Source organism: Ambystoma mexicanum, chromosome 5q (assembly GCF_040938575.1).
Source record: "Ambystoma mexicanum isolate Mex_15411 chromosome 5q, UKY_AmexF1_1, whole genome shotgun sequence".
Taxonomy (NCBI): domain Eukaryota; kingdom Metazoa; phylum Chordata; class Amphibia; order Caudata; family Ambystomatidae; genus Ambystoma; species Ambystoma mexicanum.
Window position 1 is genome coordinate 513,299,351 of NC_090933.1, and position 26,984 is coordinate 513,326,334.

A 26,984-nucleotide genomic window follows, 5' to 3' on the forward strand; every position below is an offset into this window, starting at 1 on the left:
GAAAGGAGAATGAAAGGGTGGTTGAGAGTAGACCGTGAAATAGCTAAGATGAGACACACAGAGAGGCAGACGTAGTGTGGGAAGGATTAAGTCAGGGTAAGTGAGAGAAGTGATAAAACCAGGAGGAGTGTTGGAAGGCAGAGAGAGTGTGTTGGTATATTGAAAGAGGAGAAACATTGAAAGACTGTTGCCTGAAATGATACAAAAGCGCAATCACACCATCTCTGATTTGGCCACTTAGAAGGTCCCTGAGAGAGTTTGATATATACGGCTACGGTATGGCCAGCTTAGAGAGTAGCTGTACCCTGGCTGTAGAGAAGCAGTATTTAAGACCTTATGAGAGTTGGGGAACCTTGGGCTAATGAGGTGGGAGCCCCCTACAAGATTATGGGAAGTCATACAGGGACCCCCCTTAGATTTGGAGCTTCAATATTGCCTTTTTCTTGAACGATTTTCTTTTTAATAAATTCTGAAAATGTATTTACTGGCCATGTGTCGTCTCGGGAGGTTAGCTCATGGGCAATGTGCTTGCCTTGGAAGCAAGATGACACGGAGCAACACGGGTTCGATCCCAGGTCCGCACTTAAAAACATCTGGGTATTAAGCGCGTTATAAATAACCTATCATATTATGTTAATTATTAAGAATTGTGCCACAACACCCAGCGCCAGATATCTCCCAAGTCTAAACCTTACTGCTCAGCCTACTCTGACCAGGTGTGAAAAAACCCTTGCTTATCCCTTAGGTTGGCCTTTCAGAATTTCTGCACCAATAGTGATTCTTAAAATCCCTTCTTATACTTGGAATCGGGCATCTCATGCATCGTTCTCTAAACGGGAATGTAGGATCAGTACCCATGTTTGGAGATTTAATAATCTGTTGTAACAAGGCAGGTTCATAAACTTCAGTTACCCCTATGTGGCAAAAGGCTGTATAATAAATTGAAATGTGTTTTAAATTCTCCTTAACCAAACCATTGCTGCGTGCATTTTTAAAGCAACAATACAGTATTGAGGCTAAATTGGAAATGGACGAAAAAAGTTGTATTTTGGCTTTACTTGTGCTTTCCTTCTTTCATTGCCTATCACGAAGATTTTGCAGTTGCTTGTCTATTGGATGTGAATAGACATCAAGGTAGTCGGCTACATAAATATATTTGGCGATTGCCTTCATAATGAATTTAGATGGGCTTGGGGTTTCACGGGAGGTAAATACGAGGTTCCCCAGAACCTCTCCTCATCTTGATGTTCTTTCATGGCATCACAAGGGGATACTGTTCAACGCTCCCTACAAATATATATATGCAGTCTAGAGAAATGCAGCCCTGCACCCAAATGTGAAAGTCATTTTGATCAGTGATCATCTTAATGTCCTTCATGAGGACTGGCTTAGGGACTGTTGTTGTGATTGCAGACTGCAAAAGTAGCACTTCGTAGCGGAGTGTACTGAGTGTGTTTCCTGTGCCTGCCGTGTCCTTTTGGCAAGTCTTTCTGCCATTGCCATTGAGGAAAAGGAGGAGTTTTCCACAAAACACCCGTCCCGAGCGGAGCGTATTGAGTGTGTTTCCTTTGTTCCCTGGTGGTCCGTGGAGACGTGGACACGGACGTGGAGGAGTAGTGAGGAGCAGCAACACACACTACCCCATCTTGGAAATTGGCGAGCGGGTAAGAGTGGGCTAGCGCAGTTTGAAAATAGCTGTGGTTGTATGTGAGGCCGAGAGTCCAAAGAATGAGGTCAGTGACAATGGCGAACACCTGCGCCCAAGCGAAGCGAAGCGTGTCTTCTGGAAATGCTAATGCTAATGCAAATGTATTTATCCTGCACACAGAAGCGAGGATCCCGCAAGTGGAAAACAGAGACACGGCCACGGCGGCCCCCCTCCCCCCACTAATACCGCAATCTTCATCCATAACCCCTGGTGGTACAGAATTAACCAGTAGGGAGCAGGGAGGAGGTGTAGGATCAAACAGAGCTGCAACCGAAGTATGTGATGGAAGTGGGGTTAAGGAAAGCACAAGTAAGCTGGGCAGTGTGAATGAGGAAGAAGTGGTTGTGTGGGGTGATGAAGTCGCTGTGAATGAGCAACAAACACTCACATCCATCACAACCCGAGGATCTGGTGGTAAAAGAGATATCGGCGATGGTGGCGAGTGACAATGCAGGCGCAGTGAAGGAAAGATGCGTTGTAATGGTACATCGCACACCGGTGCTGAGTAACATCGCCCCTGCCCCCTCCCTTCAGTGCTCATGTCTCTCTCAGCCCGATCTGTGCGTCAGACATTGTGTTGATCTACTGGGTGAAACTGAATCTTTTGCGAGGGGTACAGCTGCTCGCTGTGCCCCGACAGGTGTTCATCTGACTCACAATGTTAGTGCAAAGCATATGGAGGAAATGCTTAAAGACAGGAAATGGGATTCAATTCCGGAAAAAGTTCAGGTCAGTGACGCTGGAAATCATACCCAACCAGCGGCAGCGATAAATGACAAGGAAAGCCCTATAGAGGAGCAAGTACCATTGAGCCTCATACAAGTGAGGCCGGAGGTAACCGTCCCAAGGATGGCGAGTTGCTACAAGGATCCGCTATCTTCAACATGTTCATAGACTATGGAGAATATACCAAACTCAGGGCTTTCTTTAAAAATGTTGGCATGGACTATAGTTGCAGCAATGCATAAACCAGAACCTACAACTCTAAATACAGCACACATGTCTGCTTCACTACCATTCCAGAATGAAATTGAGGGTTCAAATTCCGCTCTTCAAATAATGATGAAGACTACAAACCCGGGAGAGACAATGCGAGAGATAAATGAGGACTGGACAAAACCTGAGGTCCGGGTGGAAGGAACTACTGAACTCAATTCTCCTAAGATAATACGCCGAAGAGACTCCTTGGGGATCGCTGATCAACTGTTGAAAGATCTGGCAGCGATGAATTCCAAAATAGTCCAACCACGAAAGCCCCTCAGAGTAAACTCAAGTGAGAAAACAACGCCACAAGGTCGGTGGCTATCAAACAAGGATCGGAACATTGCTGACGTCTTGAGACTTGAAGCAAATACACCAACGTTTGAGTTGAGAAATTATGAAATTACAGTTTCTCAAAAGAGGGGCGGAAGAAACATAAGCTTTGATAGCGAAACAGAAGGCTCGTCCTAACGATTCAAAGGGAGATTAGGTGAGTTAGGATCCCCTCTGCTCAAATGCCCAAGTGAGCACATTGAGAGCCAGTCATCCTCTGAGTCGGAGTGAGAGGTCAAGACATCTTGTGCACACAAAGCGAGACGCCAGTCGAGTCAAGGATCAAATTCTAGCGAAGTGAAAATCTCTCAAAACATCGCTGCCCTTTTAGAGTTTGTTGTTGCAAAATTAACTCCGATCTTGATCTCAGCCACGACAATAGCTGTGGCGCCCTTGATGAAGTTGTATGAAAATTTAAATGAGAACTGCAGTGATCAAACTACGTTAATGGCACTAATCAACTCCAAAATCATTAAACTGGAAGCTGATCTAGTGGGAATGACAGCACATGTTGTTTTGACAAGAGGAGGCAATGAAATCTCTCTAACAGCCTTAAGAGTCTCTAAAGAACTCAGCAGAAGATAAGAGACTTGTGGCTGAAGTTACAAGACAGGCCTTGTCACTGCTACAAACTGAACGTAAGGACAAGGATGTCATGGCAGCCACAGGGCAGCCAAATAAAGAGCCCCCTCCAGTTGTGACATCGTTAGAATCGAGAATTGAGACTATCGGCGAGAAGCCACTCAACGATAATCAACCTAAAGAGAAAATTACGAAAAATAAGGAGGCTTCTCCACCTCAGAATTGCTGTTATGCCAATGAACTCACCATTAGCAAGGCGTCAAGTGTATCTCCCGAGAAAGGACTGAATGAAACGGGTATTCCCAGAAAAACGGGCTCCCAAGAAATTTCAATCGCCATGACGATACCAGCAAAAGCGAACCTAGGGATTACTCCTCAAAGTGAAAGAGAGAAAGAAAATGGTGTGAATTCTCCAATTATCGACCTGACTGACCCAGTTAAAAGCAATGCTCTCAGCACAGTGAATCCCGAGATCGGTGCTAAAGCTTGACCACCAAAAAAGAATGATGCAGAGTGGTTTGATATATTCGAAAACCGAAATCGCAAGTGAGCGGTGAAAAATCAAAGAAAAGTCCGAAAACAGATCAGAAGCAGAGCAATGGGAATAAAAAGACGAAACCTCCACAAGCCCAAAAGAACAAAAAGCCGAGGAGCTCAGCGAATTTCTTTAGAAATATCAAAGCACTGAATATTACAGTAAACAATACAGAGCAAATCACAACAAAAAACAAAAATAACAACAAAGATGCTGTGCCAGATGGGGAAAATTAAACTGTAGAATCGCATGTTGAGAATAAAGAAGTCCAGCCAGGACCAATCAATAAACCAAAGCCCAACAGTGCTCTCCCACTGATGTTGAAGAAGATGATTCTGAGGAATTGCAGAACCTGTCAATTTATAGTTCACCGGGTGATGAAGGTATAGAGAACAAAACTATATCTGAGGTAAATCAAACAAGTGTGGATGAAAGTGGCCATGGAGGGATCCCTGTTGATCTAACTGGACCATGGGTGCCAATAAAAGAACATGAGAAAGCACGAGACGATCATCCCAGAGGTAAGAGTGTTATCTTGGCCTCTATCCCCAGTGAAAACAAACCTGACGAAAGAAAAAGAAAGTATAAAACTTCAGGAAATTCAAGTCTTCTATACGCTTGAGGAGAAACGTGTGATAAGCATTATGAAAGTGAATAGTGAGGGTTGATCCCGGTAGTAGCACAGACCAAAACGAAGGACGCCCCATAAAATCGCAACCTAAACGCAGAGCCAGTGAAAGTGGTCCGGAGCTCTGCTTCAAAATTATATTTGGTGGAGAGCGAAAAGCCAAATAATTCCAACCGGCAGCAGCATCCCATCTCCAATTCCATCCTTAAGACTCCGGTAAGACTCCAACCTTACAGAACACTGGTGGAAAAGATCGAAGCCAGAAAAAATGATGTTCCACTTAATAGATACACCATATTACAGCTATTTCTAAAAATCCCAGCTCAAAAAAGTATAAAAAGTGCACATATCAATTGGGTCGAAATTATAACAGACGCAATCCAGAAATTTGTCCTGCTACACATCACGGACAAAAAAGATGTGGAACTGGTCATGATGTGCGAAAGGCAGTTGTGGGAAGCTGGCTACCAAATTTATGAGGTGGATAACGCACTGATGGGAGTTGTGCCTGATGATAAATTAAAGGAAAAAAAAGGGACAATAGAAAAAAGAAATGGATGTCCGGCGAATAGACCAGCAACAGCAGGTGTCAGCGATGAGGTGCAGAGAAATGATGACGCACAATCGAGGGCTGGTGATGTTAATTCTTCTTGCCCACTGAATGATACAAGGCTGAGTGAAATCAAAATAACTATAGAGAACCGGGAGGACCATAAATCGGGTAAGACTATGAATGAGGAGCCGAAGATCCAGGATGTCAAGGGAACAAAATGGGCATGGTTGGCAAAAAGTTTAAATGGTGCCACGAAGAGTTAATGCCAGGAGAAAGTGACAAAGCTAGTGATAGCCTCTTGGAATACGAGAGGCTTTTCCCATCACCTGAATGCTCCACTGGAAATTATATGAAATGCAGATTTGATATGCCTGCAAGAAACGTGACTTGCGAATACACCCTATGTTGAGGGCTTTGAAGTTGCAATAAATCCAGCTATTAGAATGACTAAAGGACGCCCAATGTCAGGCTAATTAACTCTAATTAAAAGAAAATGCGGTATGAGAATCAAATTGGCATTAAATATTTCACCCTTCGTGCAGAAAATTTGTGTAGAAACCAGCAAGCCAGTTTGAGCTGAAGGTGCAGGGGATTCACCTTCTAAATGTCTACTGGAACACAACGCCGAAAACGCACCAAAAATTTGAAGACGATCTCCTAGACGCAATCGACAACATCCGAATTGATGACCCGGAAGCTAGGTTGATCGTGTGTGGAGACTTCAATATGAAAATAATAGAACTTGACCAACAAAAAGCTCCTGCGAATTCCAAAGAAAGATATAACGGCGAATGCTGGTTAAAAGAAATGTCATACAGGAACCTGACAATGCTGAATGGAACAACGCAAGGAGATATCCCAGCCAAACCAACCTGGGAAAGAGATGGTAAAAAATCATTATTAGACTACATCTTTGTATCGTCCAACCTGGTGCAAGAAATAAGTGACCATAATATTGTGGTTATGGAATGGAAGATGAACAAACCCGCTCAGAGGAAACAATGGAGACAAGGAGTGTCGTTGGTTCCAGGGCGGAACAGATTGCGACTGAGAAATGCCGACATATTGGCGTTGACAGAAACTTTGAAACACTATCAAGAACAGGGTCGGTCTGAATTGATTGAATACCAACAGTTCTTGGAGATTTATAAAAGTCAAAAGGTCAACCATATGACCAAACCGGGGTTCAAAAATCACCAATACGATCCTGAGGTAGCGAGAAGAAAAAGAGAGTTGAGGAAACTCATAAGAAGAATTGGTGCTGTAAAACCAATGAAGGACAACAGTCAAGCTAAAAAGGCAAAGAATAAATACATCAATTGGTGCAAACGGCATCGGGCAATAATGGAACAACGAGATGCAGAACTAATGTTGAAGGCTCTAAAATGAAGTATCTAATTCCGAAAGGGCAATAATATCAAATATGGTACCTGAAAAAGAGTGGGCAAGTCACTATGAAAAATTATTAAAAAAGAGGAAAATCTCGAGTACCATACATTCTCAGTGGAGTGAACCCTGGGAAATTGAAATAGACAGAGAAGACATTTGTGCAACTATAAAAAAAGCAGTGCTTCGCGCGCAGCCGGTCCGGATGGTTTGTCGAATGCAGACTTAAGAGAACATCGACGAGTGGGTAGACTTCTGTGACATTTTGTTCCGCTCAATAATCAAAGAAGGTCGGATCCCTGTGTCATGGAAATCTGGGATAATCGTACCCATCTTTAAGAAAGGAACCCGCACGGACTTGGCTAATTATCGTCCAAAAGCCCACTTAGATGTAGTGGGCAAAGTGTTTGCAACACAACTATTGGCACAACTTACAGCATGGATCCGAAAGGAGGAGATTTACGATGACCGAGAATCTGGGTTCATCAAAGGTGTAGGCTGTGGCGTAAACTTACTAATGCTGAACCTGCTAAAAATTGATGCAATTAGATCTGGTCAAAAAAATATACCTTGCTTTCATTGACATGGCAAATGCGTTTGATGGAGTAGATAGAGAAACACTCTGGTGCAAACTCATGGAAAGAGGGTGTAATAAAAGCCTTATCCAAGCCATCAAAGAGCTATACTCAAACACTCACATCCAAGTTTGTTTGGACCGAGAAGGTAACTTAACAAACCCTATCACTACAGAGAGGGGTGTAAAACAAGGCTGCCCATTAGGGGCAACTTTGTTTAACTTCTATATATCAGAAGTAGGCACCGCTCTAGCAAACGTTGTCATTTCCACCGCGGATGAATGGATGTCCGATAAATCATATCATGTATGCTGACGACATGGTGATCTTAGACCGGACACCAATTGAATCTTCCTGGAAGATCTGGGATTGGAGATTAATGCCGCCAAATCTGAAATTTTGGTTCTAGAAAACAAGAGGAGGAAAATCCAATGGGTTTAGACAAGGTTGGTCGCTTGGTGCGAAAAAGCTGAACAAAGTCCCATACACAAGGTATCTGGGAACAAACATCAGCTCAAGTATTAACGATGCTCCGATGGTGAAAAAACTTCTAAACAATTGCAAACAACTGACTGCGCAGGGTATGATAATCCAAAAAAAATATGGAAAATATTCATGTGATCCAATAAGAAAATTCTACCAGAGCAAAGTCTCACCAATTCTAACCTATGGAGCTGAGAACATGTTTGGGTTGGAACACAAACTATGGTCACGATGTGAAGGAGGGACGCCAACTGCGAGTGTCCTGTTTGAAGTTGGGATGTCGTCGCTTAATGCCAGTATCACATGGAACAAGCTCTCTATTTAGAAAGACTTGTGACGAGGCAAATTTACCTCCGTTCAAAATTTTGAGAGAAGAGATGAATCCAAAGAAATCAGCGCTCAACGAATGAAAACAGTGCAAAGTGATCCTAAAGCAACTAGGAACAGACGAACAAACCCTTTGGGTTAATCTAGACTCAGTGAAAAAGAAATTGTTGGATCAGGATTGGATTGAAATAGCAGAGAAAAGATTGACCCATAAATCTATGCAAAATCAACCACCAGAAGCAAAAAAACGAAATACACTCCCAAATTACCTGAGGCTATCTCCATGCAAGCATTTGAGAAGGTTGTTCCTAAAGTTCCGATTAAATATCTTCGAAACAAAAGAAATTTTGAGTCATCGACGGATGATCCCGATAAACAATACAAAATGTAGACTGTGTGCAAAGGATGAGGAAAACTTAAAACATCTAATTTTGTTTTGCACGGACCTAAGGATCCAACGTGAGAATTGTCTGGGTAAAGTGAGGAGCTCATAACAGTCATAATGCCGATGAATGGTGGAAACATCTGCACATCGGGAAAGCAAAAAGCTGATGATTGGAACGATACAATTCCTGGAGCAAATCCAAATCCAATTAGAGTCAAGATCACCATAAACTTGTAACGATGCCTCTGAGTGCGAGAGGAAAGAGACTTGATGTTTTAAATGAGAGACTTGATGTTTTAAATGAAAGAATTATAAAATAGGTAACGGTCTACTTAATTTTTGAGGAAAGCAACATGTGATGAGCAGAATGATTAAGGAAAAGGTCTGATAAGAAAAATGAATGATTCTAGAGGATAGGAAAATGCCATGTGGACAAGTTTTCTTGTCGTTTTCTTTTTTCTATGTGTATTTATTTTCAAAAAGTTTGTATAAACTAAATGAAATACATTTTTTTTTTTAAAAAAAAAAGCAGCACTTCTGCCTCTGTGAGAAACAGTTACCTTACTCCAGAAAAGTGCTATCTTGGTATAGAATCTCTGTTGAATTTCAGTGCCTAGAGCCAGGATTCTCACTCCTGCCTGACTTCAAGATGGAAGATTGGTTATTTAATCCTTTGGCCACCGCCATGCATACATTAATTATGGGAAATTTGTCACAGGAACATAATATGCAGTAACAATTGATAAGCACTAATAGAATAGTTGATCCACTTGGGTTCAAGAGAGAATGTGAAATAACTGCTCACATTCTGAGCAAAGAGTGAGTCGTGGAATAACCAGCCTTGGTTTTATTGCCTGACCTGCCTAATCAAAAGTACTATAAAAGAATCTCAGGTTCTGCAGTAGGTGTTGGGAGACTTAGGAGCGAAGTGCATGAGGCAGAGAATAGCAACAAGGAGAACTGCTGTTGGGAGAACTAAAGACATACCTTTTCACTACCTGCACCAGTGGCTGTTGCAGGCATAAGCAATGCCTGGACTACCAGAATATATTTTCCTGCCCAGGGGGATGCTCTCACCTGAGGGAGAAACTGTAACAATTCTTCAACTTTAGAGGGTGCACTTGGCCCAGGTAGACTGCTCTTGGGCTGGGTGCGGGGCTCGCAGGGAGCTTGGGTGGTAGGAGGGTTTTGATAATATCGCAGCTTAACTAAGATCGTAAGTAAGCAAGAGAAATTGTTGCTGGCAGGAGTGCCAAGAAGAAAACCAGATACTTTAACCCTAGGACCATTGGTACGGAAACCCCAGGAAAATCCCAGATGCCCATAGCTAGGTAATTGAGACAATTTGAGTTGCCCTACCCTGTCATCATGACCAGCAGCCTTTCATCCAATAACCCAAATAGGACATGAAGCAGCAACGGTAGAAACAGGCTTGTTTCCATACATCTGCACAGAAACTGGTTGGTAAACTGGCATATTACGCCCGTCCCAAAAATGTGTTCAAGGACAGGAGCCTCAGGGTTTTTATAGGGTATTGCACTATGAGCCTCGTACAGAAAAGTCAGTTATGTTGCATTTGGCCATCTCATTAATAATGAACTTCAAAAGTGTGCATCCTCTGGCTTTGGAGGGCATGACTCGCAGCACTGTTGAAGCCCTACATAATTCGGCTTGCCTACACACATGATATAGCATTTATAGCACGCCTTTACACAAGTGTTTCTAGGCGCGACAATACAAGGAGTGGTAAACAAATGGAGGACAAAACAACAATCTTACTAGGCCTTGTGTCATTCAGATCGCGCAAGTGCAGGCAAGATGAAAGTGGAGAAGTGCCTGGGAGAGGGCAAGGGGGAAGTGCAGGTAAATCAATAAGTGCAGCCAGCAGGTGGCTCGTAAGTGCAGTGGGAAGGGACTGCAGGGTTGGAGGAACAGACCCTTAAGTGCTGGGGGAGTCCAGAGGCAGTGCAATGGCAACTGGGCAGGGCATGCAAGAGCCTGGGTCAGAGTTCAAAGCGTATCCAGGTGACCAGTGCACGGAGCAGTCGGGTACATCCGCAGGGGAGAGGAAGAGAGAAAGCGGAAGCAAAAAGTGAGTTGCTTCCAGAACTGGAGGTGGTTCTGAGAGAGTGAGAGTGTGTGAGAGAGTGAAAGAAAAAATGAATATATGTATCTCTCTCAAAACCAGGCCATGGACTGATTGGTGATACCCAGTCTATCACAGAGGCGTTTGAGCAGGATGGCATGGTTGACTGAGTCGAAAGCAGAGGATAGATTGAGGATGAGGACAGAAGGGAGATTAGTGTCAAGACTGCAGAGCCGGTCTTCATGGGTGTTCAGGAGAGCAGCTTCTGTGCTTCTTGCGCCTCTGAAGCCAGACTGGTGGTTGTGGTGGCAACCAACAGTTTCAACGTGAAGATTAAGCTGGGATATGGCCAGCTTTTCCAAGAGTTTGCCCAGGAAAGGAGTGATGGAGTGCGTTAGCTGGAGAGGAAGGATCGGCTGAGGGCTTCTTCAGAAGGGCGTGCTTAAGGGGGAGGGGAAAGTTCCAGTGGCAAAGGAGTGATTGCAGAAATTGGCCATTGCTGGAGAAAGGGTGTTGATGTAGTCCTTGATGGTTCTGCATGAACAGGGGAGAACCTGCTTTGGCAAGATTTTCATAGATCGGAATTGTCTAGAAACATTGTCAGGGGTGAACAGAGGAAAGCAGGAGGAGAGACGCATCAGACTGGCCATGAGTGATAGATGAAGAGGAAGAAGAGGTAGAGGAAAAGAGGGTGGACAGGATGTCCTGAGTTTTAGTGATGAGACGAGAAGCCAAGGTCGTGCAGGGGGCCTGGGAGGGAACAGGAGAGGTAGAGACTGCAGCAGGATTGGCTAGCTCCTTGCAGATTTTGAAAAGTTCAGTCTCAGCTAACACACGCTTCATGGGTTGGATGACCGAGAAGGTAGGTGGCAGTGCCTGAGTTGGCTTCGCCTGAGGGGTAGAGAGAGGTGGGAGGAAAGGAGAAAGTGATCACTCCAAGACAGAGGAAGGGTGAGAGGGTTAGAGAGGGGCAGGTCTAAGGAGATCAGAATATCCAGAGTGTTCCCTGCATAGTGAGTCAGGCCAGAGGGAAGAATAGAAGGAGAGAGTCGCAGAGGTTGTGAAAGAGTCCTGAAGAAGGACTAGTAGCATCCTGGTGGATGTTGAAGCCTCCGAGGATGAGAAGTTGAGAGGAAAAGGCAAGGAGGGAGGAGAGGTCAGCCCACTCGGAGAGGAAGAGGGAGGGAGGGAGGGAGGGAGGCTTGGCCAGGCGGCCTGTAGATAGTGGCCGCAGTGAGAGAGGCCAGGGGAGATAGAGAGCCTGCAGATCAGGCATTCAAAGGAGAAGTAGTCCTTCGTTGGAATGGTAGAAGCAGGGATTCACTCAGGGAAAATCCGTATTGGCCCAATCCACCTATTCGGGGCCAATCAGCCGGCCCTCTTTCTAACGATCCTCAGCACAAGGATCTTTTTCCTTCACACAGGACCTCCGAGGGGCAGGAGCCCTCTACACTGCAGGCGCAGTGGGTTAGTCCTCCAGCTGAGCCCATCCATGCAATGGTAGGCGCCCTGCCTATTTTCCAGCCCCTTTTCTGCCCCTTTTAAAAGAAAATATTCTGCCATGAAAAGTGCATTATCCATGCCCATAAATATCAGTAGCACAACATTTGTTTTAAATACAAAAACAAGCTACAAAGTGCAATTTGAGCACTTCTCTCGAGTCTCCATTGGAACACACGAATCGTTCCTATTGCATCATGGCCGCCGACTACCTTTCTGCTGCTACAGCGACCACATGACCTGCATCTGTGTCCCTATTGGCCCAATCCACCAATTCAGGGCCAATCCTCAGCCTAAGGATCCTTAGCACAAGGATCGTTTTCCTGTCTCGAGCCTGTCCGAGGCGACGGAGGCCAGAGCCAAGGACCCTGCCTGTATTTAACCAGCCCTGACTACCTGCTTACACCCTGGTAAGCTTGCAAACCCCCCTACCATCGTAAGACATTGCTGACTATCGTCCATCTCCACTAACTGATTAGATGCTCAACAGAATCTTTGGGCAGCTGTTACACTATTAGCCTTGACCCGCTTTCCATCCTTGTAATTCTATCCCTGCATCCACATGTCCCATGTCAGTGACCCCAGCCTCGCTTATGGCATCGATTACTAATGCCCTTTGTGACCCTTGATACATGTGAGTCTTTATTTGATACACTGCATGCCTATTCTCAGCCTAATGTATTGCACTGTGCCCTACGTAAAGCTCAGCTATATTGAACTGCATTATGCCTGCCCAAGTTGCCTCCAGCTCACATGTTGCCTACCACTTGACTGCTGCACCTAGCTCATATGTGCCCACTGCCTCTCGTACTAGTTCAGTGTGCCCATTACATTGTTGCACCTAGTGCTTATGTGCCTATTAGATTGCTATAGTTACTTCATACGTGCCCATTGATTGCTGCACCTAGATCATATGTGCCCATTGATTGCTGCACCTAATTGCACTTTTAGCCTAAACTGTGATTTTTAAACTTACTCCTGTTGCTAAAATTGCTCCTACCTGTTTGCACATTGCATTTTTAGCCCAAACTGTGATTTTTGAATTTAGATGGACCCTGCTGCTATAATAGTTTTTACCTGTTTGCACATTGCATTTCTAAACTGTGATTTCTGAACTTAGGTGAACTCCTGTTGCTATAATTGTTCCTACCTGTTTGCACATTGCATGTTTAGCCTAAACTGTGATTTTTGAATTTAGATGGACCCAGCCGCTGTAATTGCTTCTACCTGTTTGCACACTTCTTTTTTAGCCTATACTGTGATTTTTGAACTTGGGTGAACCCCTGCTGCTAAAATTACCTCTTTGAGCACGTTGCCAACGCTGCCCATATCATACCCATCCTGCCGCACTTACGCACTTTACCTATGTATGCTAACACGTGCTGTCTCTTTGCCTGCCTCATAGCGCTGCGACTAACGCACCGCTATCTGCTTGCCCACCCTAAACACAGGCATTAGCGCCCATTCTGAGCTTGCTCCTTCTATATGGTACCCCTACCATTAGCTAGCCCACCTCCACATAAATTATGTATTTGCCAGCTACTTATACAGTCCTACTGAGGACTATCCTACACTTACTCATCACAATAGATGTCAACATGCCTCACTCTCTGCTCTCTTTGGCGTCTGAGACACCCCCGAATGATCCCAAAAACTTAAATGATATGATCACTAGACCATGCAATCTCTCCCAAAGAAACCTCAAACTTCGTGCCAGACTCCCCAAAATGTACAAACCCACAGCCAAATCTCTAGACCTCCTCTCTAACAACCTGTCTAGAAACCTAAGAAGTGTCCAGCCTAATACCAAAATATCTCTGCACAACTCGACTAACACTCAGCACCCACTCCAGCTCAACAGCTGACTCTCTCGAGACCCTACCACCTGCCCAAAACCCCCCGACAACACTGCGTTACCACCCACTGAGCCCACACTGCCAGGTATAAGAGGAGCCTTAATAAATGCCCGGTCTCTGGTGGCACATGCCACAGAAATAGCCGACCTTATTACAACTGAAAAAAATGGACTTCCTCGCCATTATGGAATCCTGGCTGCATTCAGCAGCCGGCCCAGCAATTATGCTAGCTGTTCCTGAGGACTACACTCTTTTAAGAATCCTCTCGAGGCGGTGGCCTAGCCATAATTGTAAAAACTAGCCTAGCACTGAGACTTGCTCCTCCACTAAAGGTAGACTCTTGCGAACTCCTGACCGCCAAACTAACTACCTCAGCTACTCAAACCATATCTATCCACCTTATCTACAGACCTCCAGGCCCTCTAGGATCCTTTGAAGAAGATCTCACTAACACCCTTTCGGATAACCTCAAAAATACATGGCCAAGTCTTCTCCTAGGAGATTTTAATCTTGGCTACAAAGACCCCTCAGATCCCAATGCCACACAAGTCAACAATTCCATCGAGGAATTGGGCTTCGCCCAAAAGGTAACGGGCGCCACTCACACTAAGGGCAGAAGCCTTGATTGGATAGCGGAACACCATTGTGTAACGTCCATTAATGCCATAACACCCCTGCCTTGGTCTGACCACCACCTGATCTCTTTCACCCTTGAAGTCGCAGCCCCCTATCATACCATATCATATGGGTTCAGGGAACTGCCCCTGTCGAGGGGGGAGTGGGGGCGGAGACATCTCTCAGCTGCGTGCAGAAGTCCTACCAGGGTGTTTGCTAGAGCCAGTCTTGCCTCAGAGGCAGGATGAGGGAGTTGTAAGGGCCCCAGTCTCAGATATATATACATGCTCCAAGGTCTCCAGTTGCCAGACATCCTGGCTGTGACAGAGAATTATGAAACCAACGGCTAAAAGACCCCCAAAGAACCGGGTGGACATCATGAAACCATGGTGGATCCGCGTTGTGAAATGGGGTGGAGCTAAATTAGCATTTCATTTGTTTCCTTGTATGACGGGGCTGCTGGGGAAAAGTCTGAGATTGGCCAACAGGAGAATGAGAGCTCCAACCAATGGGAGGTAAAGGAGATTGTGGCACCCTATACCAAGCGCTATAAAAGTAGGAATATTAAGTGTGGGTTGTACGGATGAGGAGCAGACCAACAGACAAGGCGGTGGAAGGCCAGTGGAGTGGAACGTGGAGGAGAATACATGAGAGAGTGTTGAAGGTGAGGTATTTGTTGGTGAGAGAAAGTGGTGCGTGAGTGTGAGACTCTTTGGTGAGTGAGTCTGCGAGGGAGTGGTGTAGTATGTGAAACTGAGTGGGAAAGGTGACTAGGAGAGTGAAAGGAGGATGAGTGCGAGAGATGAAGGGGTGGCACATAGTGGAGAGTGGATGGTAGGGTTGTAGTAAGGAGTAAATATTTGTAGCTGCCAGACCCTATCTAAACTACCTGCGGCGTTCCACAGGGATCTTGTGTATCTCCAAAGATGTGCAATATATTTACAAAGTCCTTATTTGATAAACTGGGCAGGCTGGGTGTCACCTACACTTAATATGCAGATGACATCCAGATCCTCATACCCTTCTCGGGGCAGCTTTGGTAAATAAAATCTACCTCCACAAAACAGAGATCCTGATTCTTGGAACAGATGCCAACCTAAACTCCAACTATAGTGCCTTTAACATTGATGGAAATATAATTAAGGTAGTAAAAGAAGTGAAAACCATAGGCTTCTGCCTTGACTCCACACTAACCCTAAGTAAACAAGTAAATTCCATGGCATCAGCCTCGGCCTACACGTTTAAGTTAATCAGGGCTTGCAGGCTGTTATTATCCAAAGCTAGCTGCATTATCCCTGCTAACGCCTTGATACTCTCGAAATTGGATTGTTGTAACGCCTTATACTTAGGTGCTAACAAAAATATTCTAAACAAAATTCAAATCTTACAGAACAACGAGCTAAGAACTGCTCTTAATATTGCTAATAGAGAACATGTTTCAGAACTAAGAAGAGAACACCATTGGCTGAAGATAAACAGACTCCTGCTCAAAACTGTTTCCCTGACCTTCAAATGCCTCAACAATGCAGCACCTCCGTACCTAACTGAGAAAATAGTCAGGAAAGCCTCCACTCGCCCCTCTAGAACTGCAAACCTGTTCTGCCTGAGCATACCTAGATTTAAATTGAAAAAATCTGGGGGTAATAGTTTCCCAGTTAAAGCTGCTCAGTCCTGGAACGCATTGCCACTGTCACCTAGAGTGGACCAACCTTTCCTTAGTTTTAGACACAGTACCTTGAACTGGTTGCGCTCCAACGACATTTGATCCAGTTGTACCTGACTCATGTGGTATGTTCCACGTACCTTACTATGTCGCTCTTACTGTATAATTTTGCACTTCGTACTGTATAATACTGTTGTCACATGCGACATACTATGTAACCTAAGCCTAAAGTATTCTTGTATTCGTTGTGCCCAGTTACCTCCAGGTTCGGTGCACCATACAAATAAACAAACAAACAAATGGAAAGTGTTAGGGAGATGTATCATTCTTATGCTTCACCCCTCTTAGTGAGACCCTCAGCACTTTTTGCTGGACTTCTGGAACTTTTTCTTTAAATCCTGAATGAGTGGAGACTTTTTCCACTCATTCATTTTTATGGGCTCTGTCTTTTGAAACTCTACTCTTGTATTCTACCTGTCCGTGTTGCTGGGGACTCTTAGGGTCCACTTTTGAGATCATTTTTCTTATCCTCTAGTAACTACAGTTCGGGATAGAGAGGTACTTAGTATCTCTCTAAAACTTTATAGTCTGAGAGGTTGGGCACACACCATCTTATGTGGAGTCCCAAATTGATACCTAGTATTCCCATTCTCCCTGCCCCTGTGACTTTTTAGTCACATAGACAATCTCTTAATTATGGTTGGTGGCAGTGGACGTGTACTACCAACTATTGTGTAATTTCTATACCGCAGGCTATGTCCATAGTCTTGGTAGTGCACAATAGGGGCACCCAAGTACCAAGTTGGGAGCCTCTCTTCTTTATTTTACCATTACTAGCATGGTTGTTCTTTGTCAGCCCTTCTACCATTCTGGAGGGGTAGGCCTGTTTGTGTATTTTGCCTTTGGCGGAAACTCTTGGGTGTCCCCGCCTAGGCTCCAGAGTGTCTGGGCAGGCAGAAGTGGTGTAGGAGTTTTCCAATCCCCGGTCCTTTGTCTGCCAGAGTGCCTGAATAGGATCAGCTCCCACAGGGAGTCTGGCTGTCCTGATTTGACAGCCAAATTCCCCTTTCTGTAAAATGCAGAGTGTGTGCTTCTGGAGTGAAAAGCAAGTTGACCACTGGAAGATGAAGTAACCGAGGACGACCAGAGATGCCTGCCGACCCTTTGCAACACCGTGAAGCGACCAATGCTGTTCTGACTGCGTTTTCTGTGCGGGAGAGGAGCTCTCGAGAGGACGACTCCGTCCCTTTCGCTCGTGGGAACTACCAGTCCCAAGACAAACTTTGAATTGATCCATCTCTCGAGGTCCTAGTTTTCCAGAGCTGCGGAACCCCAATGCCAGGAGATTTGCTGCCCATTTATTTCGAGTGCATCTTTGTGGAAGACCAAATCTGCCCAAATCTTTGCTGAGCCCTAAAGGACACTCCAGAGCCCCTTACCAGAGTGTGGGACTGTAATAATCGAAGAAGATTGTCCGGGCGACCCTCATTCTTTGATGCTGCTGCAGAAAAGGCACCAACACCACAGAGTGAACCAAAAAGTTGCAGAAAATTGTGCCCGAGGTCCTCCCTCAAGACTGTTGCTGAGAGATCCTGTCCAGTGTCCTGCCTTTAGGTATCAGACCAAGGAATCCAGAGGTCTGGTCCAGAGCTGCAACATTGCGGAGGATCCAGTGCAAACATTTTCTTCTAACCTAAGGTACTGTGGGGAAAAAGGTATCGCTTACCTGATTCGAGAAAGTTGCTCCAATAAGTTGGAGTGCATGTAGGTGTCCAGGTCAACCACCTCTTACCTCTGACTCAAGCTGCTGCTTGTGTCCCTTTAAAAGGTCCTTTCTCAGGGTCTCCAACATTGGTTTAGCCTTCTTGTATCGTCTTGCCTTGCGACTAGAAAGTATCCACAGGAACCTTTGATTTCTTCTGCTTGGCAAGACTTTAACCCGATACAAACTGCCTTTTAGCTAGGGTTGCGTTTTTGACTTTAAAGGACTGACTGTGCTGTGAAACTGCCTCTACCACCTGAAGCTCTACTAGGATAACACTAACCAACTGTTTACCTCCCCAAAAATCACTGTTATATGTGTATGCGGACAAAATATAATTACTGTATTATTTTGTTGGTGCACAGTATTAACGATATAGCTGTCAAACTCCTGTAACAGTTGTATGCGTTCAACAACTACCAGCTAGGAAGTGACTATTTGAAAGTATTCAAAAGTATTCCTTTGTGTGCTGGTTTAATGTATTTAATAGTGAATCTTGTGTAAATTTAATAAATATATATTTTAATATACATTTAAGTGTTTCTTTGATGTACCTTATTTACAGGGTACAATGTACTTACTTACAGCTCACATCTTCCTCTTAAGATAAGCCTGACTGCGCTGCCACTCTACCAAGGTCCTGAGTTAGTACAGACTGATACTAAGAGTTGGGGGATCTACAACCAATGGGATATGCGTACTAAGGTCTTACCATCAAGTAGGACTTTAGGAAAATTCCCCTGACAGAAAGCTCCTTTCCTAACCCCACTGTGTCTGACTCCACAATGGCCTTGTTAAAAGGGACGGGTCTACCTGCACCCATCATATCCATGGTGCCTTGAGGCGAGCTTGTACTCGCAGGGAATATGGCTGAGTGGAAGGAGTCACCACTTTACATCGAATGAAGGGAACAGAGGCAGTGAGGGTGCTTGGCCAGGGAGGGTGTGTCGAGAGAAAGCACTGTTGAGTAAATGGCAGTTTGAAGATAGCGTAATGAGCAAGTGGCTGCAGAAAGGTATTCCGATGGGAAGAGGAAATAAAGGTGGTTGGCAGAGGAGAGGCAATGCTGGAGGAAGGAGGGAAGAACAGGAGATTTCAGGAGGCATAGAAGGTAATGAGACAACACCAGGAAAAGAGAAAGGTGGTGAAGTATTGTAAAGAGGCAGCAAGGAAGTAAGAGTTGGAGGAGTTTGGAGTCAGAAAACAGTTGACAGGAGGAAGGTGGGATATCCTAGGGAAAGGCGAGGTTAGATTAAAAGGAAAATGTGGAGAATAAAAAGGGACATGTGGGAGAGGAGATGTTTCTTATGGCTACAGGGTGTGAGTGGACGAGTGGAGGTACGAGTATGTGGCTACGTGTATAGGTGGGAAGGAGAAGCCAGTAGGAGGATGTAGAGTTACGTTTAGAAATGAGCACCTTGAGATCAGTCACGAAGCCCAAGCAGAAATGGTGGTGAGGAACCAGAGGCAGGCCCTTTTCCTCCTGAAAAGGTTGGAATTTAAGGTTGGGTGAAGGAAAGGCTTACACACTTACATACTTGTCACAAGGTTGCAGGTGAGAGAATCCTTTTGAGACACTAGACCCAGGTTTTGGACTAATCCCCTTTCCGCTCCCTCTTCTAACCAGGCTGGTTAACCTTCCTTGTTACCATATCAACATTTGTGAGCCTTGAATGGAATTGCTGGAGGTGGAGAAATCACTCTCTCTGCCCCGATGTTGCAGGGCCTCTTTGAAAGCAAGCTGCTGGAGAGAATTACGTGCATCTGTAGAGACTGGCGTGAGGGGTGGAGGGGTGGATCTCCATCAGAGTGATCTAGAGGGAGTGCAAATGCAATCACCAGCAGAAAGGCAGTGGGCTAGGGAAACGGAACTCGCAACAACGAGAGACCTGCAGAGTAGTTTATAGACACCTGTTCCACACTCCTCTAGAAGCATTGTGGACAATTAATAAACAAACAAGGAACCAGCTGTTTCTCTCCTCATGGAGCTCAACCTATCAACCCATCCACGGTCCATGGACCAAATAAAGAACGAGTCTGAGGTTTCTGAAAAAATAAATGTAATACAATACTATTTTATTAGAATACAATGTGAAATTAAATTTAAAAAGGAATATAGAACATATAAAACATAGTGCACTTTTACTAAAACATCCAATACAAAACCACAAAATATGCTTTAAATCAGTTTAAAATGAGATATAAAAAAACGGAAAATAAACAACAACCTGCCTAGGTGTCACCTATACACTTAACAAAAAAGGTTCCTGCCTATACAAATCTACATGAAAACACACACAAAAAAATGTTTTCTTTGTTGTATAGTACTGTTTTGGTAGGTAGCACCTCCAAGCAACCACTACTCTGTTATTTTGGAGTTGTGTAATGTATCACATCCCTATTAATTGTCTACCCTTTGAAAAAACTGCTACCAGGGTGACTGTAGCAACTGAATTGGCAAATTCACACTGCACCCTACAATCTACAGGTGCTTAAATGCCCAACATGTTTCGTTCACAATACGTATGGAAAAACATTTGGAGAACTTCATAAGGGGATCCAAAACCACTCGCACTATACACAGTGGTTAAACAAAATAAGACACGTTGAAAAAAACTTTCACAGAAGCTGAAGTACGCTTCAAAATCCAGGTTGCTTCCAAAATGATGATCTTTAGTATATGCAACCAATTTCAGTTTTGCCAGTACAAATACTGCTCAATTACGGTGAAGAAGGGAACATCTTGATTTAGACGTTTAAACACACTCCTCCGGGGAGAAAAGCGTTCATCCCGACTATTTAACGGACCAACAGAATCTGGTCGTGCTACGGACTGCAAATTGTCAAGTGTTTTGCTTCTTAGACGCACGGGTCCGCGTTCAGCACTCAGCTGTACCCCGAAGAGGGAGACCTTGTAACTGCTATCACTCGTACCCGCTCTCCGCACCGTATGGTTCCAGAGAAACACCCGGAATGTAAAACGGAACACCATGATGTAATTGATGATGAATGGGCAAGAGCGGAGAGCTCAAATAACATCGAGAGTAATGCCTCCACAACAACCGTGGCAACAGTCGACTGTAGGCATGAAAGAGGAGAGGGTGGAAGAACAACAAGTAACCAACTACCAGTGGAGCAGGCTGAAGTAGGAACCAGCAAAAACGTGGGTTTACCCACGAAAGAGTGTGCCTATGGAGAACCCAACACCCAGAAAGAGTTCTGACAGATCAATAGCGACTTCTAGTAACAAACTGGCGCCTGAAGATAAGAGAATGTTCATGGACTCAAACGGCGCTGAAAAAGGAAACTTACAATGTCAGGAACCAAAATTAGGTAATGCCAGGGTCATTAGGCAGCTAGGACTCATCTTGAAGCGTATACTCCACTTTGAAGATGGATTGATCCTTAACAGAGCCAATGTAATACGGCTTTTACATCATATCCCGGCATTAAGATTAATTACCACTGACAACCTCGCCATTGTGGAATTTGTCAACAAGGATTGTACAGACAAAGTGATCTTACACCTGGTGTCAAACTTGCTGAGACAACTGCTTCTGGAGGAAGCGCCTCAACTAAGGCCAAAGGGCTTTGATCTCCAAGAAAGTGTTGAAATACTAAAAATGTAAGAACAAGAAAGAAAATATTTGCATAGGCAAAGAGTCCAAACCCTTCAGGGGACATAGATTGGCACTGAGAAAAAGTGACAACAATGGCAACCGGAGTTCAAATATCAGAAATACAAGAGAAGGTGAGGAAAACGAAGCAGTAAGATGGAAATGGTTGAAAAACCTTATTGCTGATAAAATGGATACCCAATAACATAAAGAAACGGAAAGTGTTGGCTCATGGTGCCTCAAAAGTTGGAATACAGGAGGCTTTAGCCACCTTTTTACCACAGGAGAATTACAAAGGGAGAACTTGAAAGTGTTGTCTTTACAAGAGACTTGGTTGTCGCAACCACCTACTTTGGAAGGATACGTGGTGTTATTAAATCCAGCCACAAAAGGACCAAGACGAAGACCCAAGTCAGGCCTTTTAGTGGCAATCAAAAACGATTTAAACTGGAGAGTGCTGGAGTCTAGGAACTCATCCCCATTTATCCAGATGGTGGTGATACAATTAGACAAAAGGACGCTAGAGTATTGATTTTGATAAATATATACTGGAATCCAGCAAATCCCTCAAATGAAACTCTCCCGGAAGAAGTAGCAGCCTTATTGGATGAACAGAGAGAGAAGTGGTCAGTTCCGCTTTACATACTGGTTGGTGACCTATTTTGCACCTGTGTGAACAAAGAAAATCAGGCAATATAACACGATTTAGCCAGAGCAACATCAAAGGAAAAAAAGAGGAGTAAGGTGGAGTAAAATGCTACTATCAAGAGATTGTGTAATACTAAATGTGAAGGTTCAACGGGATGTGCCGGCTCAACCTACATGGAAGGGGATGCAATCAGCGGAAACTCTGGACTATATTTGTACATCAAGTAATCTGTCGGAGAACATCCAAACAATGGAAGTAATAACGACGACAGCAAGGATCATAACTTGATGAAACTTACTTGTAAGTACATCAGTAACAATAAGACCAGCACTTACAACCAAGACATAATGACAGTCCAACGAGGAACAAAACTAAGGATTCGACCAGATAACATCAAAGGGTTAAATCTAAAACTAAAGGGTCTGATTGCGTCTCTTTAAACCCAACAGGAAACACAAAGGATTTACTATACACCGCTTTTTAAAGCTTTTAGCTTAGAAGGGAAAAATGGGAATAAACAACCAACAAAAAAGCATCGCCATTTATACGACAGAATGGTATGGAAAAGGAAAAGAGACCCAAGGAAAAACATCACACGTTTAAAGAAGAACCGATCCCCTGACATTAGCAAGGAGATACATAAGTTGAAACAGGGCTATCACAACTGGCTTCACTTACATAAGCAAACCCTGTTAAATCAAGATTAAAAAAACACAGCAGAAATCTGGTTGATTATTAACGAAACATATGCACCCGAATTGGCCTCCTGGTCGAACCCTATAAGTGCTACTACATGGTGTGAGTGCTACACACAGTTGCAAGAAAAAAAATCGCACACCATCGAAGCGAAGGCTGTTTGGAAGAAGGAGGGATGAAGAACTAGACATCAGCATTGAGGCAATTGAAAACCATCTTAAAGAACCTAAAAAACTCAAGAGCCCCTGGTCTGGATGGGCTGACGAATGCTATATTGAAAATTAATACAAATGAATGGTCACAGTTTCTGCACCACTTGTTTAAGTACATTCTATACAACGAAAAAATCAGAGTCTTGGAAGGCAGCGGTAGTGGTACCAATCTTTAAAAAAGGGCTCAGAACATCTGCGGATAACTATAGACCGATTGCCCGCTTGGACGTTGCAGGGAAAGTCTTTGCATCCAGATTGTTGAAGGCCTTGACGGCTTGGAGCCAACAAAGCGGTCAGAGAGACCCTTGGCAGCCCGGCTTTGTGAGGGGGAGAGGAACCGCCCTCAATATTTTTCTGATCAATCCGATAAAATCGAGAACAGCCAGGAACAAAGCCCAGGAAATTTACATCGCCTTCATTGATCTGTCAAAAGTTTTTCATGCAATTAAGAGCTAAGCTGTGGGAAAAACTGGAGTCATGGGAATGCCCACAAGTCTTGGTGGAGAACATCAAAGATCTGTATACAGATACAAGTATTAGAGTTAGGTTGGACAAAACAGGGACACTGTCAGACCAAATCACCATCAAAACGGGTCTGAAACAAGGGTGCCCACTAGCGCCAGAATTCTATAACTTGTTCACATCAGACATTAGGGATGTTTTCGTTCTTACACGTTGCTTTCCTCCAAAGATCGCGGGAAACCAATAGGGAGACTGCTATATGCAGATGACATCGTCCTGATGGACCAAACGCAAATAGGTCTGCAATGACAGCTGATAGCTTTACAGATGTATGTGGATGCAAATGACTTGATAATTAATCCAGAAAAATCGAGGATTATGAGGCTGCGTCCCGGAGGGAAATAAAGTAAAAATAGGAAGATTGGCTTGTCATTAAAAGGCAAGAACATTTTGGAAGTTAACTCCTTTATATATTTAGGAGTTTGTATCAACAACACGAATAGTGAAGCACCAGGAATTGAGGGGCTAAAACGAAAAGTAGTCAATCTGGCTTCGCAAGGGAAAATCCTACTCAGGAGATACTGTAGATTTACCTTAACACCTTTGGTAAACTTCCATAGGATGAAAGTAGTTCCTATATTGTCCTATGGAGCAGAATCACCAATATCCTTACCAGCACAAACATGGCCAGTCCTGGAGGGCCTATTCTGGCTGAAAGCGTTACAACTCCCCAAATCAATTCCGATACAGCTGATAAGGAGAGAGTTGGCCTTAACTTCGCTGAAAGCCATGGTGGACTGGAAAACAATGAGCTTTTGCCGCAAATGCTTGGAGGAAGATGCAACTGGGGGCTTCAGCGTGCTGAACAAAGCTCTAAAAGAACAAACAGATGCAGTGCTATCGGAATGGCAAGGATCATGCCAAGCAATACTAGCAAGTCTAAATGAATTTGAGGATGACCTGCTGAAGAATCCAGACAAAACTAAAAGAAACTGTATATGGCGGACTGGATAAAAACCCAGCAACACAACTGGGTTATACAAAGGTTATGAAGACTTTTGGTCACAGCCACGCAAACTGAATCAGATACCGAGTTACTTGACCTTGTTTCCAAACTGGTATTTCCGGTCACTTTTCTTGAGATTTAGATTTAACGTGCTGCCAACCGGAGAAATACTCCAAAGAAGGAATGTCATCAATTGAGATTTAGGGTGTAGGATGTGTGAGGTCCCAGGAGAGACCGAAACCTTGAAACATCTTACTTTAAGCTGCCCAGGCCTAAGGAAAGAATGTGAGCAGTGCCCTGGGGGTTATCCTGAGAAGCTATGTAACTAGAAAAATGGACCATTGGTGGACGATCTTGATTGAAGGAGAGAAAATGAACATCAACATAGCCCTCATAAAACTGGTAATTTTAATGCTCAAGAAACTTGAGGTCAACTCTAGCGTCCATGATTAGGTACCGAGGGACAGCCAGAAATCTGGCGATCAGTAACACATGTGAGATTGGCAACATGGCGAGGAACAGGTGGGACACGGATATTAATTTGAAGATGGATATGATAAATTTGTAAATGAAGGGATAAAAAGGTTAAAGGTTTCTAATTTGTAAACCGTATAATCTGTAAAAATAAAAGAACATTTTTAAAATAAATTGCACTGGGGAAAATCAATTATGCACCATTTAACTGCTTCTGTGATATTTATAGGGCCCACTGTTTTTGCTTGAATCCTTATGATATAGATTTGTGCACCATGATGTCACAGATAATGGGACGTTATAGTACAATGGTTAGAACATTATTTGAAATCTCTTATTTCATAATCACTTTGCTTGTCTGATAACAATTTTAACAAAGAAAACCTTTTCTCTCTATATCTTTTTAGAAAATGGAGCTACTGATTTTTATATCTTTGAAGTTTGCCTATTAAGAATGGCACAAATCAATGTTTACTCCCACAGTCTTATCTACATTTGAAAAATGAGAAATGTTCTTTCCTTCATGAAGCAAACACAACACACATCATTCAAAATCTGTTTGCCCTTTTTTTTATTGCTTTAGCAAAATCATTTTGCTTCATTCTGCAAAATGAAAAATATTTCTCTTTTTGCACGAGTATAAAACGTAATGCATTATATGCCATAGGGTTTGTAAGTGGGCATGCATCAGTAATAGGTTAATATGTATGTTCTTTGATTGCCGTTTCTGAATGTTAAAGTGATGGTTTTGACTACTGTTATTACAGAAAGAAGAATCTATCTGTTCAGATGAAGGAACATTGGAGATAGGCTGCGAGTCTGAGTTAGACAGCACTGAGATGGCAGACTCTAACAATAGTAATGGAGAAGAAAATGGAGGTAAATATGATGAATGCTGTATATAAACATACTGAAGCTTGAACAGGTGTATAGTTTTCAAATAGGCTTGATAATGCTTAACAAACACCATATCCGATACCAGAGGCGACGTGATTTTATAAATGACCTACACCACTAAAAGTTTGAAAATAGATACTACTAAATGTCCTACTGATTATATGTTCGTAGGACATTTTGTAGTATATATTTGGGGTTATAGGTAAAAAAAAAAGATGCGGGGGTGTCCCCTGCAACACCCCGCTCACTATAATATACACTATAGCAAGCGGGGGTTGGAGCTGACCCGACCAAAAGCAAAGAAAAAGACGCTGCAGCGCCAGTTCCCTTTCACGGAAGTGAAAGGGAACCAGCGTCGCAGGGACACAGCGCGTCGGAATGAAAGGTTTGTAGGGGCCTGGGGGTGTGTTGGGAGTATGGGGGGGGGGTGTGCATGTTTTTAAGAATTTGTATTTTTTTTTTTATTTACTTTTTTACCATGGATGTCCGCATGGGAAATGTACAAACAATTTTGTGTAACGTGCATTTCTCATGTGGTCATTTCCATCGCAAACATTTCAGTCGCGGTAAACCAACCCCAAATCGATTTGAACACTTATTATAACATTACATTGTGATCGTTTTAGGGTGATTTGTGCGCCATTCTACGAACCATAGGATAAAAAGCTTTTGCTCATTAACGTTTTTAAATGTGTTTTTTGTAATGGGCTAAATTGACCCAGGAGTGGCCTCTTATCCCTGAGTAAACTGTCTGTAGTGCTTGTCTGCACCTTACTAGGTTTCCCGAAGTCTGTAGTCTGGAACATAGCATTCATTGTATTCATAATGGCTGAGCAGTTACAGATTTAATAGACATTCTTAGGGCCCTATCAAGTAGTTTTAGCAATAGGCTAGTGACAGAAATGTTAAATCACAGTTACCTGCATAGAAAGTATGCATGCACAGCTTTGCATGTAAGGTTCACGTACATTCCAATACTGTTACTCATGGAGGTAAACAATTAAGAAAAATGG

General features: G+C 43.7%; 1 protein-coding gene across 1 annotated transcript in view; it reads left to right on the top strand.

Annotated features, from left to right (window-relative positions):
- The window catches only part of ASXL3 (ASXL transcriptional regulator 3), a 1,228,938-nt gene that overhangs the window by 422,174 nt on the left and 779,780 nt on the right, over positions 1–26,984 (top strand). Inside the window, exon 4 of the mRNA XM_069620988.1 lies at positions 25,842–25,953. Within this exon, the coding sequence (XP_069477089.1) occupies positions 25,842–25,953 (112 nt within the window). The remainder of the gene's footprint in view (positions 1–25,841; positions 25,954–26,984) is intronic.